The sequence below is a fragment of the Salmo trutta genome, chromosome 1, assembly GCF_901001165.1.
Source record: "Salmo trutta chromosome 1, fSalTru1.1, whole genome shotgun sequence".
NCBI classification, from domain to species: Eukaryota; Metazoa; Chordata; class Actinopteri; order Salmoniformes; family Salmonidae; genus Salmo; species Salmo trutta.
This window is the reverse complement of record NC_042957.1, coordinates 3,586,232-3,600,746: the sequence shown is the minus strand read 5'-3', so window position 1 is coordinate 3,600,746 and position 14,515 is coordinate 3,586,232. Positions and strand designations below refer to the sequence as shown.

Below are 14,515 nucleotides of genomic sequence, written 5' to 3'. Positions count from 1 at the left end.
TGCCTCTGTACCTCTCTCTGCCTCTGTCCCTCTCTCTGTCCCTGTCCCTCTCTCTGCCTCTGTCCCTCTCTCTGCCTCTGTCCCTCTCTCTGCCTCTGTTCCTCTCTCTGTCCCTGTCTCTGCCTCTGTTCCTCTCTCTGTCCCTGTCTGCCGGAGGGGGCTGCTCGTATGGGTGCAGGGGGTGGCACCGCATATGTGGAGTAGAGCTGGGGCTTTTTAGGATGGAAGGGGTCAGTAGGGTGGTACGTGGGGGCGACCCCAGGGGCCTTGAGGAGATGAATGGGGGTCCTCCGGTTAACGGGAAACGTTGTATGCCCAACTGAGGAGGAGAGGACAGAGGAAGGCAACGTGTCCTGGGGAGGGTCGCCACTGCATAACAACAACCCAGTGCTGAATCCAACATGTCTGAAAGAAACACAATGACAGAAAGTCTGTTTAGATAAAAACAAAAGTTGCCACATTGATTATTGCGATCCTAATGAATATAGTTGTTTTTATATGAACAACACATGTGAATAATTGTTCAAATCTAACTGGCCTTTCATGTCAACAACCTCATCTTATTGTTGTATTTTTTTTATTATCTTCCAAAGACAACAAAAAAATATTACCCCAACAGGGTCACCTGGTAAGACTGACCTGGCAACAGCGTAGCCTGAGGGGTGTAAGGTGTGCCTCCCTCCTGGGGGGAACCAGAGGAGCCTGGAGGGAGGGGTGTAAGGTGTGCCTCCCTCCTGGGGGGAACCAGCGTAGCCTGAAGGGAGGGGTGTAAGGTGTGCCTCCCTCCTGGGGGGAACCAGAGGAGCCTGGAGGGAGGGGTGTAAGGTGTGCCTCCCTCCTGGGGGGAACCAGCGTAGCCTGAAGGGAGGGGTGCAAGGTGTGCCTCCCTCCTGGGGGGAACCAGAGGAGCCTGGAGGGAGGGGTGTAAGGTGTGCCTCCCTCCTGGGGGGAACCAGAGGAGCCTGGAGGGAGGGGTGTAAGGTGTGCCTCCCTCCTGGGGGGAACCAGCGTAGCCTGAAGGGAGGGGTGTAAGGTGTGCCTCCCTCCTGGGGGGAACCAGAGGAGCCTGGAGGGAGGGGTGTAAGGTGTGCCTCCCTCCTGGGGGGAACCAGAGGAGCCTGGAGGGAGGGGTGTAAGGTGTGCCTCCCTCCTGGGGGGAACCAGAGGAGCCTGGAGGGAGGGGTGTAAGGTGTGCCTCCCTCCTGGGGGGAACCAGAGGATCCTGGAGGGAGGGGTGTAAGGTGTGCCTCCCTCCTGGGGGGAACCAGAGGAGCCTGGAGGGAGGGGTGTAAGGTGTGCCTCCCTCCTGGGGGGAACCAGAGGAGCCTGGAGGGAGGGGTGTAAGGTGTGCCTCCCTCCTGGGGGGAACCAGAGGAGCCTGGAGGGAGGGGTGTAAGGTGTGCCTCCCTCCTGGGGGGAACCAGAGGAGCCTGGAGGGAGGGGTGTAAGGTGTGCCTCCCTCCTGGGGGGAACCAGAGGAGCCTGGGATGTAGGAATATTGAGTACAATCATGATCATTTATGTCTCCATAAAACACCTATATGCTTTAATATTAATTACAAGTTGTTTTTTTTGCTACACTCACAAAACCCAACGCTCTCAGGAAATCAAACCACACAGACATGTAGCCGTATCCTACCTTTTGATGTCCAGCTGAGAGTGAATGATGTTGCCCATGACAGAGGTGTTGTTCAGGTCTTTGACCATGTCCTTAGCCCCCCCTGGTGCTGGTGAAAATCTCCTCCACCTTTCCAAACTTGATGCACATCTTGGCCAGGAAGGGCTACTTGATGTTGTCATTGAGGCTCCTTGGGGGGAAGGGAACTCATCCAGAGGTCACCTCCTTGAGGGGAAGGGAACTCATCCAGAGGTCACCTCCTTGAGGGGAAGGGAACTCATCCAGAGGTCACCTCCTTGGGGGGAAGGGAACTCATCCAGAGGTCACCTCCTTGGGGGGAAGGGAACTCATCCAGAGGTCACCTCCTTGGGGGGAAGGGAACTCATCCAGAGGTCACCTCCTTGGGGGGAAGGGAACTCATCCAGAGGTCACCTCCTTGGGGGGAAGGGAACTCATCCAGAGGTCACCTCCTTGGGGGGAAGGGAACTCATCCAGAGGTCACCTCCTTGGGGGGAAGGGAACTCATCCAGAGGTCACCTCCTTGATGGGAAGGGAACTCATCCAGAGGTCACCTCCTTGAGGGCAAGGGAACTCATCCAGAGGTCACCTCCTTGGGGGGAAGGGAACTCATCCAGAGGTCACCTCCTTGAGGGCAAGGGAACTCATCCAGAGGTCACCTCCTTTATGAAAATGGGCCCCTCGTAGAACTCATCCAGAGGTCGCCTTGAGGGGAAGGGAACTCATCCAGAGGTCACCTCCTTGAGGGAAAGGGAACTCATCCAGAGGTCACCTCCTTGAGGGGGGAAGGGAACTCATCCAGAGGTCACCTCCTTGAGGGGGGAAGGGAACTCATCCAGAGGAGGGGTTTATGAATGAAGCACACACAGACAGCATACACTAGGCTTCTCATTGTCATAATGACCTCAACACAGTCACCTTGAGAAACAATACCAACAGATAAATTGCCTGTTCCCAGATCTGTTTGTGCCATCTTGCCAACTCCTTTGATAATTGTCAAACATGTTTGGCATAACAATGAGTATAGTAGTTGGCAAGACAACAGATCTGGGACCAGGCTGGCAGACAAACATTATATGCTTTTAAATCTCATAGACAACACATCTCTACAATAACGATTACATTCAAAACCCAAACCAGTTACCTCTGAGCTGTAAGCTGATGGCATCCTGCTTGGAGCGTCCGGAGCTCATCGTTGGCTGGCTACATACTGCTTGGAGCGTCCGGAGCTCATCCTTGGCTGGCTACATACTGCTTGGAGCTTCTGGAGCTCATCATTGGCTGGCTACATACTGCTTGGAGCGTCCGGAGCTCATCATTGGCTGGCTACATACTGCTCGGAGCGTCCGGAGCTCATCATTGGCTGGCTACATACTGCTCGGAGCCCCCTGAGCTCATCATTGGCTGGCTCTGGTAGTCACGCTTTACACACCCGAAAATATCACATTAGGTTGATGCACAATAATCAGGAGTGTACAATCCCAGAAATCCTTGTGTAAGTGCGTAGTCAGGAGTGTATGATGCCAGAAATACTTTATAGGAGACAGACAGCATGAGTGGTTGTTAAGGTTAGTGGGGCAGCAGATCATGTCTTTTTATAGGAGACATAAGTCTCACAAAACAGCAGATCAGAAGAACCGCAAGAGGCGCTGTCAGAAGAACTGCAAGAGGCGCTGTCAGAAGAACTGCAAGAGGCGCTGTCAGAAGAACTGCAAGAGGCGCTGTCAGAAGAACTGCAAGAGGCGCTGTCAGAAGAACTGCAAGAGGCGCTGTCAGAAGAACCGCTAGAGACGCCGTCAGTAGAACCGCTAGAGGCGCTGTCAGAAGAACCGCTAGAGGGGCTTTTGAAGACTACAATCAATCACAATGCCTCGTGGGTAATAGAGGCAGGGACGGTTTCTTTCTTTCTGCTTGTTTGTTTTCCTTTTATTTTGGGCCCCCGGATTGATCCAACCAGGCCAGAACCGTTTGTAGAACGATTCCCGAGATGATAGTATAGAAATAGAATCTATAGAACCTGACTTGAATTTCTATGATTACAGTATAGATGGGAGTTTGTGTCCAATCTCTATAGTCACACTGAGGTTGTGGTGTGTGTGTGTGTGTGTTATTATATCATTAATGGATTATGTATTAAATGCTCATTCAAGTGCGGTAAATGGGTACATTTTCATGTTTAAAAAAAGAACAATTGTTCAAAAACAAGCTGTTTACTACTCTGCCCCTCAGTGACTGCCAGCACCACTTCCGTGAGCACATAGGCCGTGGGAACATTGCTTCAATTGTTTTGCCAGCTATTTGCTATGAGGGGGAAATACCTCAATGCAATCTCAAGATTTCATAGCATGAATTATAACAGCACAAAGTAAATGGATATGCGTCCGTTCAGTCAGAACTTCTAGGTCTGCTGTAGTCTCCATCCCAATGAGTCTCTCGTGCCAGATGGCTTACTTCTTTCTCCATGAGAGTAGATCTGCTCTATCAGGTACAGAAGGCGCTAATACAAAAAACTAATTGTAATTCATTTGTAAATAAATAAATCAGAACAGTCAAGGGAGCCTGGGACCTGATAAACCAGACATCTACATCCAACAGGAGTGGAAGGACAGAGCGATAGACTAACTAGAACCTTCTCGGATCTGGTAGGACAAAAAAAAACATGACCAATGTTATTGATTCCCTGGATTTTGTTTATAAGGTTCTACAGTAGGTGACAGGGCGTCATGTTTGTACTGAACAGAATAAAACCGGGTGTATCACAACCCACGTTGAAAGGAATTAGCCAGTTACAGAAACATTTAGAAACATTTAGAAACATTTTTTCTGTTGTAAAATTAACCAGTTAGCTATCTACCTTTTGAACAACACATCCGCCACGCTGATCCTCAACACCGGGACACCTCAGGGGTGCGTGCTTAGTCCCCTCCTGTACTCCCTGTTCACTCATGACTGCACGGCAAAGGCACGACTCCAACACCATCATTACGTTTGCTGATGACACAACAGTGGTAGGCCTGATCACCGACAACGATGAGACAGCCTATAGGGAGGAGGTCAGAGACCTGATCGTGTGGTGCAAGGTCAACAACCTCTCCCTCAACGTGATAAAGACTAAGGAGATGATTATGGACTACAGGAAAAGGAGGACCGAGCACACCCCCATTCTCATCGACGGGGCTGCAGTGGAGCAGGTTGAGAGCTTCAAGTTCCGTGGCGTCCACATCACCAACAAACTAACATGGTCCAAGCACACCAAGACAGTCGTGAAGAAGGCACAACAAAACCTATTCCCCCTCAGGAGACTGAAAAGATTTGGCATGGGTCCTCAGATCCTCAAAAGATTTTACAGCTGCACCATCGAGAGCATCCTGACTGGTTGCATCATTGCCTGGTATGCAACTGCTCGGCCTCCGACTGCAAGGCACTACAGAGGGTAGTGGGTACGGCTCAGTACATTACCAGGGCCAAGCTTCCTGCCACCCGGGACCTCTATGCCAGGCGGTGTCAGAGGAAGGCCGTAGAAATTTTCAAAGACTCCAGCCACCCTAGTCATAGACTGTTCTCTCTGCTACTGCATGGCAAGCGGTACCGGAGCACCAAGTCTAGGTCCAAGAGGCTTCTAAACAGCTTCTACCCCCAAGCCATAAGACTCCTGAACAGCTAATCAAATGGCTACCCAGACTATTTGCATTGCCCCCCCCCCTTCTACACTGCTGCTACTCTCTGTTATTATCTATGCATAGTCACTTTAATAACTCTACCTACATGTACATATTATCTCAATTACCTCGACACTGGTGCCCCGCACGTTAACTCTGTACCGGTTCCCCCTGTATATAGCCTCCACATTGACTCTGTACCGGTTCCCCCTGTATATAGCCTCCACATTGACTCTGTACCGGTACCCCCTGTAAATAGCCTCCACATTGACTCTGTACCGTAACACCCTGTATATAGCCTCCACATTGACTCTGTACCGGTACCCCCTGTATATAGCCTCCACATTGACTCTGTACCGGTACCCCCTGTATATAGCCTCCACATTGACTCTGTACCGGTACCCCCCTGTATATAGCCTCCACATTGACTCTGTACCAGTACCCCCTGTATATAGCCCCGCTATTGTTATTTACTGCTGCTCTTTAATTATTTGTTATTCTTAAATATGTAACCTAATAAAATGTGTAAAAAGTAAAGGGGTCTGAGTACTTACCGAAGGCACTGTATTTCTGTCTTGTTGCATTGTTAACTCCAACCACCTCGTGTCCCAGGTATTCAGCCAATCAGCGACCGCTGCTGTGTGGTTATACAGGGTTGTATGTGGGCAACGGGACATGAAAGCTGATTTCCAGATACATCACTGTAGATTGTGTATTGTCAGTGTGAAATAAAATGCCATGTTATACACTATCCAAAACATTATCCAAAGTGTATTTTAGATATACTGTATATTCCCCAGGCATTGGATTGGGTTAACGTTTTTTAAACATGACTCATTAAAATGTCCGTTTTGACAGAGTTGAAAACGTTGGCCAGGCTTCTTAATGCGTTATGGAAGTGTGAATAATTTTACCTGATCTAAAATGTGATGCTTTTAGATTTCAGCTGGCTTGTTCCTTTTAAAATATACCCTAATTTGAGCCCATGAGGCAAGGTATTTTGTATTATGAGTAATTTGTGTAGGTAGGAGGCAACTAACTAGCCCTGTCCATGCTAACTAGCTTTAATACGAACTAGCCCTGTCCATGCTAACTAGCTTTAATACGAACTAGCCCTGTCCATGCTAACTAGCTTTAATACGAACTAGCCCTGTCCATGCTAACTAGCTTTAATACGAACTAGCCCTGTCCATGCTAACTAGCTTTAATACGAACTAGCCCTGTCCATGCTAACTAGCTTTAATACGAACTAGCCCTGTCCATGCTAACTAGCTTTAATACGAACTAGCCCTGTCCATGCTAACTAGCTTTAATACGAACTAGCCCTGTCCATGCTAACTAGCTTTAATACGAACTAGCCCTGTCCATGCTAACTAGCTTTAATACGAACTAGCCCTGTCCATGCTAACTAGCTTTAATACGAACTAGCCCTGTCCATGCTAACTAGCTTTAATCAAATCAAATCAAATCAAATCAAATGTATTTATATAGCCCTTCGTACATCAGCTGAAATCTCAAAGTGCTGTACAGAAACCCAGCCTAAAACCCCAAACAGCAAGCAATGCATGTGAAAGAAGCACGGTGGCTGGGAAAAACTCCCTAGGAAAAACTCCTGAGAAAGGCCAAAAACCTAGGAAGAAACCTAGAGAGGAACCAGGCTATGAGGGGTGGCCAGTCCTCTTCTGGCTGTGCCGGGTGGATATTATAACAGAACATGGTCAAGATGTTAAAATGTTCGTAAATGACCAGCATGGTCAAATAATAATAATCATAGTAGTTGTCGAGGGTGCAACAAGCACGTCCGGTGAACAGGTCAGGGTTCCGTAGCCGCAGGCAGAACAGTTGAAACTGGAGCAGCAGCATGGCCAGGTGGACTGGGGACAGCAATGAGTCATCATGCCAGGTAGTCCTGAGGCATGGTCCTAGGGCTCAGGTCCTCCAAGAGAAAGAAAGAAAGAGAGAAAGAGAGAATTAGAGAGAGCATATTTACATTCACACAGGACACCGGATAAGACAAGAGAATACTCCAGATGTAACAGACTGACCCTAGCCCCCCGACACATAAACTACTGCAGCATAAATACTGGAGGCTGAGACAGGAGGGATCAGAAGACACTGTGGCCCCATCCGATGATACCCCCGGACAGGGCCAAACAGGCAGGATATAACCCCACCCACTATGCCAAAGCACAGCCCCCACACCACTAGAGGGATATCTACAACCACCAACTTACCGTCCGAAGACAAGGCCGAGTATAGCCCACAAAGAACTCCGCCACGGCACAACCCAAGGGGGGGGGGCGCCAACCCAGACAGGAAGACCACGTCAGTGGCTCAACCTACTCAAGTGACGCACCCCTCCCATGGACGGCATGGAAGAACACCAGTAAGTCAGTGACTCAGCCCCTGTAAAAGGGTTAGAGGCAGAGAATCCCAGTGGGAAGAGGGGAACCGACAAGGCAGAGACAGCAAGGGTGGTTCGTTGCTCCAGCCTTTCCGTTCACCTTCACACTCCTGGGCCAGACTATACTTAATCATAGGACCTACTGAAGAGATAAGTCTTCAGTAAAGACTTAAAGGTTGAGACTGAGTCTGCGTCTCTCACATGGGTAGGCAGACCATTCCATAAAAATGGAGCTCTATAGGAGAAAGCCCTACCTCCAGCCGTTTGCTTAGAAATTCTAGGGACAATTAGGAGGCCTGCGTCTTGTGACCGTAGCGTACGTGTAGGTATGTACGGCAGGACCAAATCGGAAAGATAGGTAGGAGCAAGCCCATGTAATGCTTTGTAGGTTAGCAGTAAAACCTTGAAATCAGCCCTTGCCTTAACAGGAAGCCAGTGTAGGGAGGCTAGCACTGGAGTAATATGATCAAACTTTTGGTTCTAGTCAGGATTCTAGCAGCCGTATTTAGCACTAACTGAAGTTTGTTTAGTGCTTTATCCGGGTAGCCGGAAAGTAGAGCATTGCAGTAGTCGAGCCTAGAAGTAACAAAAGCATGGATTAATTTTTCTGCGTCATTTTGGACAGAAAGTTTCTGATTTTTGCAATGTTACGTAGATGGAAAAAAGCTGTCCTTGAAGCAGTCTTGATATGTTCTTCAAAAGAGAGATCAGGGTCCAGAGTAACGCCGAGGTCCTTCACAGTTTTATTTGAGACGACTGTACAACCATCCAGATTAATTGTCAGATTCAACAGAAGATCTCTTTGTTTCTTGGGACCTAGGACAAGCATCTCTGTTTTGTCCGAGTTTAAAAGTAGAAAATTTGCAGCCATCCACTTCCTTATGTCTGAAACACAGGCTTCTAGCGAGGGCAATTTTGGGGCTTCACCATGTTTCATTGAAATGTACAGCTGTGTGTCGTCCGCATAGCAGTGAAATTTAACATTATGTTTTCGAATGACATCCCCAAGAGGTAAAATATATAGTGAAAACAATAGTGGTCCTAGAACGGAACCTTGAGGAACACCGAAATTTACAATTGATTTGTCAGAGGATGAACCATTCACAGAGACAAACTGATATCTTTCCGACAGATAAGATCTAAACCAGGCCAGAACTTGTCCATGTAGACCAATTTGGGTTTCCAATCTCTCCAAAAGAATGTGGTGATCGATGGTATCAAAAGCGGCACTAAGATCTAGGAGCATGAGGACAGATGCAGAGCCTCGGTCTGACGTCATTAAAAGGTCATTCACCACCTTCACAAGTGCAGTCTCAGTGCTATGATGGGGTCTAAAACCAGACTGAAGCGTTTCGTATACATTGTTTGTCTTCAGGAAGGCAGTGAGTTGCTGCGCAACAACTTTTTCTAAAATTTTTGAGAGGAATGGAAGATTCGATATAGGCCGATAGTTTTTTATAATTTCTGGGTCAAGATTCGGCTTTTTCAAGAGAGGCTTTATTACTGCCACTTTTAGTGAGCTTGGTACACATCCGGTGGATAGAGAGCCGTTTATTATGTTCAACATAGGAGGGCCAAGCACAGGAAGCAGCTCTTTCAGTAGTTTAGTTGGAATAGGGTCCAGTATGCAGCTTGAGGGTTTGGAGGCCATGATTATTTTCATCATTATGTCAAGAGATATAGTACTAAAACACTTTAGTATCTCCCTTGATCCTAGGTCCTGGCAGAGTTGTGCAGACTCAGGACAATGGAGCCCTGGAGGAATACCCAGATTTAAAGAGGAGTCCGTAATTTGCTTTCTAATGATCATGATCTTTTCCTCAAAGAAGTTCATAAATTTATTACTGCTGAAGTGAAAGCCATCCTCCATTTGCGAATGCTGCTTTTTAGTTAGCTTTGCGACAGTGTCAAAAAGAAATTTCGGATTGTTCTTATTTTCCTCAATTAAGTTGGAAAAATAGGATGATCGTGCAGCAGTGAGGGCTCTTCGATACTGCACGGTACTGTCTTTCCAAGCTAGTCGGAAGACTTCCAGTTTAGTGTGGCGCCATTTCCGTTCCAATTTTCTGGAAGCTTGCTTCAGAGCTCGTGTATTTTCTGTATACCAGGGAGCTAGTTTCTTATGACAGATGTTTTTAATTTTTAGGGGTGCAACTGCATCTAGGGTATTGCGCAAGGTTAAATTGAGTTCCTCGGTTAGGTGGTTAACTGATTCTTGTCCTCTGACGTCCTTGGGTAGGCAGAGGGAGTCTGGAAGGGCATCAAGGAATCTTTGGGTTGTCTGAGAATTTATAGCACGACTTTTAATCTTCCTTGGTTGGGGTCTGAGCAGATTATTTGTTGCAATTGTAAACGCAATAAAATGGTGGTCCGATAATCCAGGATTATGAGGAAAAACATTAAGATCCACAACATTTATTCCATGGGACAAAACTAGGTCCAGAGTATGACTGTGGCAGTGAGTAGGTCCAGAGACATGTTGGACAAAACCCACTGAGTCGATGATGGCTCCGAAAGCCTTTTGGAGTGGGTCTGTGGACTTTTCCATGTGAATGTTAAAGTCACCAAAAATTAGAATATTATCTGCTATGACTACAAGATCCGATAGGAATTCAGGGAACTCAGTAAGGAACACTGCATATGGCCCAGGAGGCCTGTAAACAGTAGCTATAAAAAGTGATTGAGTAGGCTGCATAGATTTCATGACTAGAAGCTCAAAAGACGAAAACGTCATTGTTTTTTTTTTTGTAAATTGAAATTTGCTATCGTAAATGTTAGCAACACCTCCGCCTTTGCCGGATGCACGGGGGGTATGGTCACTAGTGTAACCAGGGGGTGAGGCCTCATTTAGCACAGTAAATTCATCAGGCTTAAGCCATGTTTCAGTCAGGCCAATCACATCAAGATTATGATCAGTGATTAGTTCATTGACTATAACTGCCTTGGAAGTGAGGGATCTAACATTAAGTAACCCAATTTTGAGATGTGAAGTATCACAATCTCTTTCAATAATGGCAGGAATGGAGGTCTTTATACTAGTAAGATTACAGAAGCGAACACCGCCATTTTTAATTTTGCCCAACCTAGATCGAGGCACAGACACGGTCTCAATGGGGAAAGCTGAGCTGACTACGCTAACTGTGCTAGTGGCAGACTCCACTAAGCTGGCAGGCTGGCTAACAGCCTGTTGCCTGGCCTGCACCCTATTTCATTGTGGAGCTAGAGGAGTTAGAGCCCTGTCTATGTTCGTAGATAAGATGAGAGCACCCCTCCAGCTAGGATGGAGTCCGTCACTCCTCAGCAGGCCAGGCTTGGTCCTGTTTGTGGGTGAATCCCAGAAAGAGGGCCAGTTATCTACAAATTCTATCTTTTGGGAGGGGCAGAAAACAGTTTTCATCCAGCGATTGAGTTGTGAGACTCTGCTGTAGAGCTCATCACTCCCCCTAACTGGGAGGGGGCCAGAGACAATTAATCGATGCCGACACATCTTTCTAGCTGATTTACATGCTGAAGCTATGTTGCGCTTGGTGACCTCTGACTGTTTCATCCTAACATCGTTGGTGCCGACGTGGATAACAATATCTCTATACTCTCTACACCCGCCAGTTTTAGCTAATACGAACTAGCCCTGTCCATGCTAACTAGCTTTAATACGAACTAGCCCTGTCCATGCTAACTAGCCTTCTAACTAACTTGCCCTGAATACAATAGATATGCAATTTGTTTGCGTGGCTGCGTGCGCATGTGTGTGTGCGTGGCTGTGTGCGTGTGTGTGTGTGTGTGTGTGTGATGGTTTCATTTATAAGGTGTGTTTTGTCTCTTCAACCCGGCATGCAGCAACATGGAGGTAGAAGAGATGGACACTGGTAAGTGAGGTGAGCTCATTAGAATGTTTATTATACAATTATATATATTCTATTATACATCAACATTTTTGTATGTACAGTAGTATTTTGATTCTGTCTGTCTGTCTGTCTGTCTGTCTGTCTGTCTGTCTGTCTGTCTCTGTGTGTGTCTGTATCAGTTGGACTCAAACTATTGTGATTCCCTATCTGTCTCTGTCTGTCCTGACAGGCAGTGAACCTCTACAGACAGCACTCTCTACCTTTGTCTCCTTTCATCTCCACTCCTCCTCTCCCTTCCTCCTCTCCTGTCCTGTCCTCCCCTCTCCTCCCCTCTACTTTCCCCTCCTTTCGCCTCCCCTCCTTTCCCCTCTCCTCACCCCTCCTTTCCCCTCCCTTCTCCTTTCCCCTCCTTTCCCTTCTCCTCCCCTCTCCTTTCCCTTCCCCTCTCCTTTCCCTTCCCCTCCCCTCTCCTCCTCTCTCTCTCCTCCCCTCTCCTTTCCCTTCCCCTCCCCTCTCCTCCTCTCTCTCTCATCTCCACTCCTCCTCTCCCTTCCTCCTCTCCTGTCCTGTCCTCCCCTCTCCTCCCCTCTACTTTCCCCTCCTTTCGCCTCTCCTCACCCCTCCTTTCCCTTCCCCTCCCCTCTCCTCCTCTCTCTCTCCTCTCCACTCCTTCTCCTCTACTCTTCCTATCCCCTTCCTCTCCACCTCTCCTCCCCTCTCCTTCCCCTCCCCTCTCCTCCTCTCTCTCTCCTCCCCTCTCCTTTCCCTTCCCCTCCCCTCCCCTCCTCTCTCTCTCCTCTCCACCTCTCCTCCCCTCTCCTTCCCCTCCCCTCTCCTCCTCTCTCTCTCCTCCTCCCCTCTCCTCCCCTCTCCTTTCCCTTCCCCTCCCCTCTCCTCCTCTCTCTCTCCTCCTCCCCTCTCCTCCCCTCTCCTTTCCCTTCCCCTCCCCTCTCCTCCTCTCTCTCTCCTCTCCACCTCTCCTCCCCTCTCCTTTCCCTTCCCCTCCCCTCTCCTCCTCCCCTCTCCTCCCCTCTCCTTTCCCTTCCCCTCCCCTCTCCTCCTCTCTCTCTCCTCTCCACTTCCCCTCCCCTCTCCTTTCCCTTCCCCTCCCCTCTCCTCCTCTCTCTCTCCTCCTCCCCTCTCCTCCCCTCTCCTTTCCCTTCCCCTCCCCTCTCCTTTCCCTTCCCCTCCCCTCTCCTCCTCTCTCTCTCCTCCTCCCCTCTCCTCCCCTCTCCTTTCCCTTCCCCTCCCCTCTCCTTTCCCTTCCCCTCCCCTCTCCTCCTCTCTCCTCCTCTCTCTCTCCTCCTCCCCTCTCCTCCCCTCTCCTTTCCCTTCCCCTCACCTCTCCTCCCCTCTCCTTCCCCTCCCCTCTCCTCCTCTCTCTCTCCTCCTCCCCTCTCCTCCCCTCTCCTTTCCCTTCCCCTCCCCTCTCCTTTCCCTTCCCCTCCCCTCTCCTCCTCTCTCTCTCCTCCTCCCCTCTCCTCCCCTCTCCTTTCCCTTCCCCTCCCCTCTCCTCCTCCCCTCTCCTCCCCTCTCCTCCCCTCTCCTTCCCCTCCCCTCTCCTCCTCTCTCTCTCCTCCCCTCTCCTTTCCCTTCCCCTCCCCTCTCCTCCTCTCTCTCTCCTCTCCACCTCTCTTCCCCTCCCCTCTCCTCCTCTCTCTCTCCTCCCCTCTCCTTTCCCTTCCCCTCCCCTCTCCTCCTCTCTCTCTCCTCTCCACCTCTCCTCCCCTCTCCTTCCCCTCCCCTCTCCTCCTCTCTCTCTCCTCTCCACTCCTTCTCCTCTACTCTTCCTATCCCCTCCTTGCCACCTCTCCTCCCCTCTCCTCCCCTCCCCTCTCCTCCTCTCTCTCCCCTCTCTCTCCCCTCCCCTCTCCTCCCCTCTCCTTCCCCTCCCCTCTCCTCCCCTCTCCTTTCCCTTCCCCTCCCCTCTCCTCCTCTCTCTCTCCTCCTCCCCTCTCCTCCCCTCTCCTCCCCTCTCCTCCCCTCTCCTCCCCTCTCCTTTCCCTTCCCCTCCCCTCTCCTCCTCTCTCTCTCCCCTCCCTTCCCCTCCCCTCTCCTCTCCCTTCCCCTCACCTCTCCTCCCCTCTCCTCTCCTTCCCCTCCCCTCTCCTCCCCTCCCTTCCCCTCACCTCTCCTCCCCTCTCCTCTCCTTCCCCTCCCCTCTCCTCCCCTCCCTTCCCCTCCCCTCTCCTCTCCTCCTCTCTCTCTCTTCTCCTCCTCTCTCTCTCCTCTCCTCCTCTCTCCTCCTCTCCCCTGTTCTCCCCTTTTGTCATTGTCATTCCATCACTCCTTTATTTTCACATTTATTCTCTCCTTCTTTCAACATCTTTGTTCCCTGCAACCTTTTTTGCCAATGTATCAGGCATATTCCGGCTTACTCGTATGAACCCCCACCTCGCTTTTTCCGTTCCCTCTCTATCCCTTCTCTCTCTCTAACTCTCTCTCTGTCTTTTCTCTTTCTCTCTATCTCTCACCCATCTCTCTCTCTCCCTCTCTCTCTCTCCCCTCCCCCTCCCAGCCTGGCAGAGGCAAGGTCCGGACAGCAGTCTAAGGATGCAGCTCTGAACCCCCTAGAGGAAGACACCACCCCCCCCCAGGGGAAGACACCACCCCCCCCCTAGAGGAAGACACCACCCCCCCTAGAGGAAGACACCACCACCCCCCCCAGGGGAAGACACCACCCCCCCCCCTAGAGGAAGACACCACCACCCCCCCCCAGGGGAAGACACCACCCCCCCCTAGAGGAAGACACCACCCCCCCCTAGAGGAAGACACCACCCCCCCCAGGGGAAGACACCACCCCCCCCCAGGGGAAGACACCACCCCCCCCAGGGGAAGACACCACACCCCCCTAGAGGAAGACACCACCCCCCCCTAGAGGAAGACACCACACCCCCCTAGAGGAAGACACCACCCCCCCCAGGGGAAGACACCACCCCCCCCAGGGGAAGACACCACCACCCCCCCCAGG

The 14,515-nt window shown here is 50.2% G+C and overlaps 1 protein-coding gene across 2 annotated transcripts in view; it reads left to right on the top strand.

Annotated features, from left to right (window-relative positions):
* The window catches only part of LOC115149722 (low density lipoprotein receptor adapter protein 1), a 103,773-nt gene extending 89,642 nt beyond the window's left edge, over positions 1–14,131 (top strand). The window contains exons 9-10 of one of the 2 annotated variants that reach the window (XM_029692659.1): positions 11,537–11,574; positions 14,063–14,131. In XM_029692659.1, coding sequence (XP_029548519.1) covers positions 11,537–11,573 — 37 coding nt within the window. In that variant the 3' untranslated portion in view covers position 11,574; positions 14,063–14,131. The remainder of the gene's footprint in view (positions 1–11,536; positions 11,575–14,062) is intronic. The other variant, XM_029692622.1, reaches the window with a different exon arrangement.
* Positions 14,132–14,515: the final 384 nt, after the last annotated feature.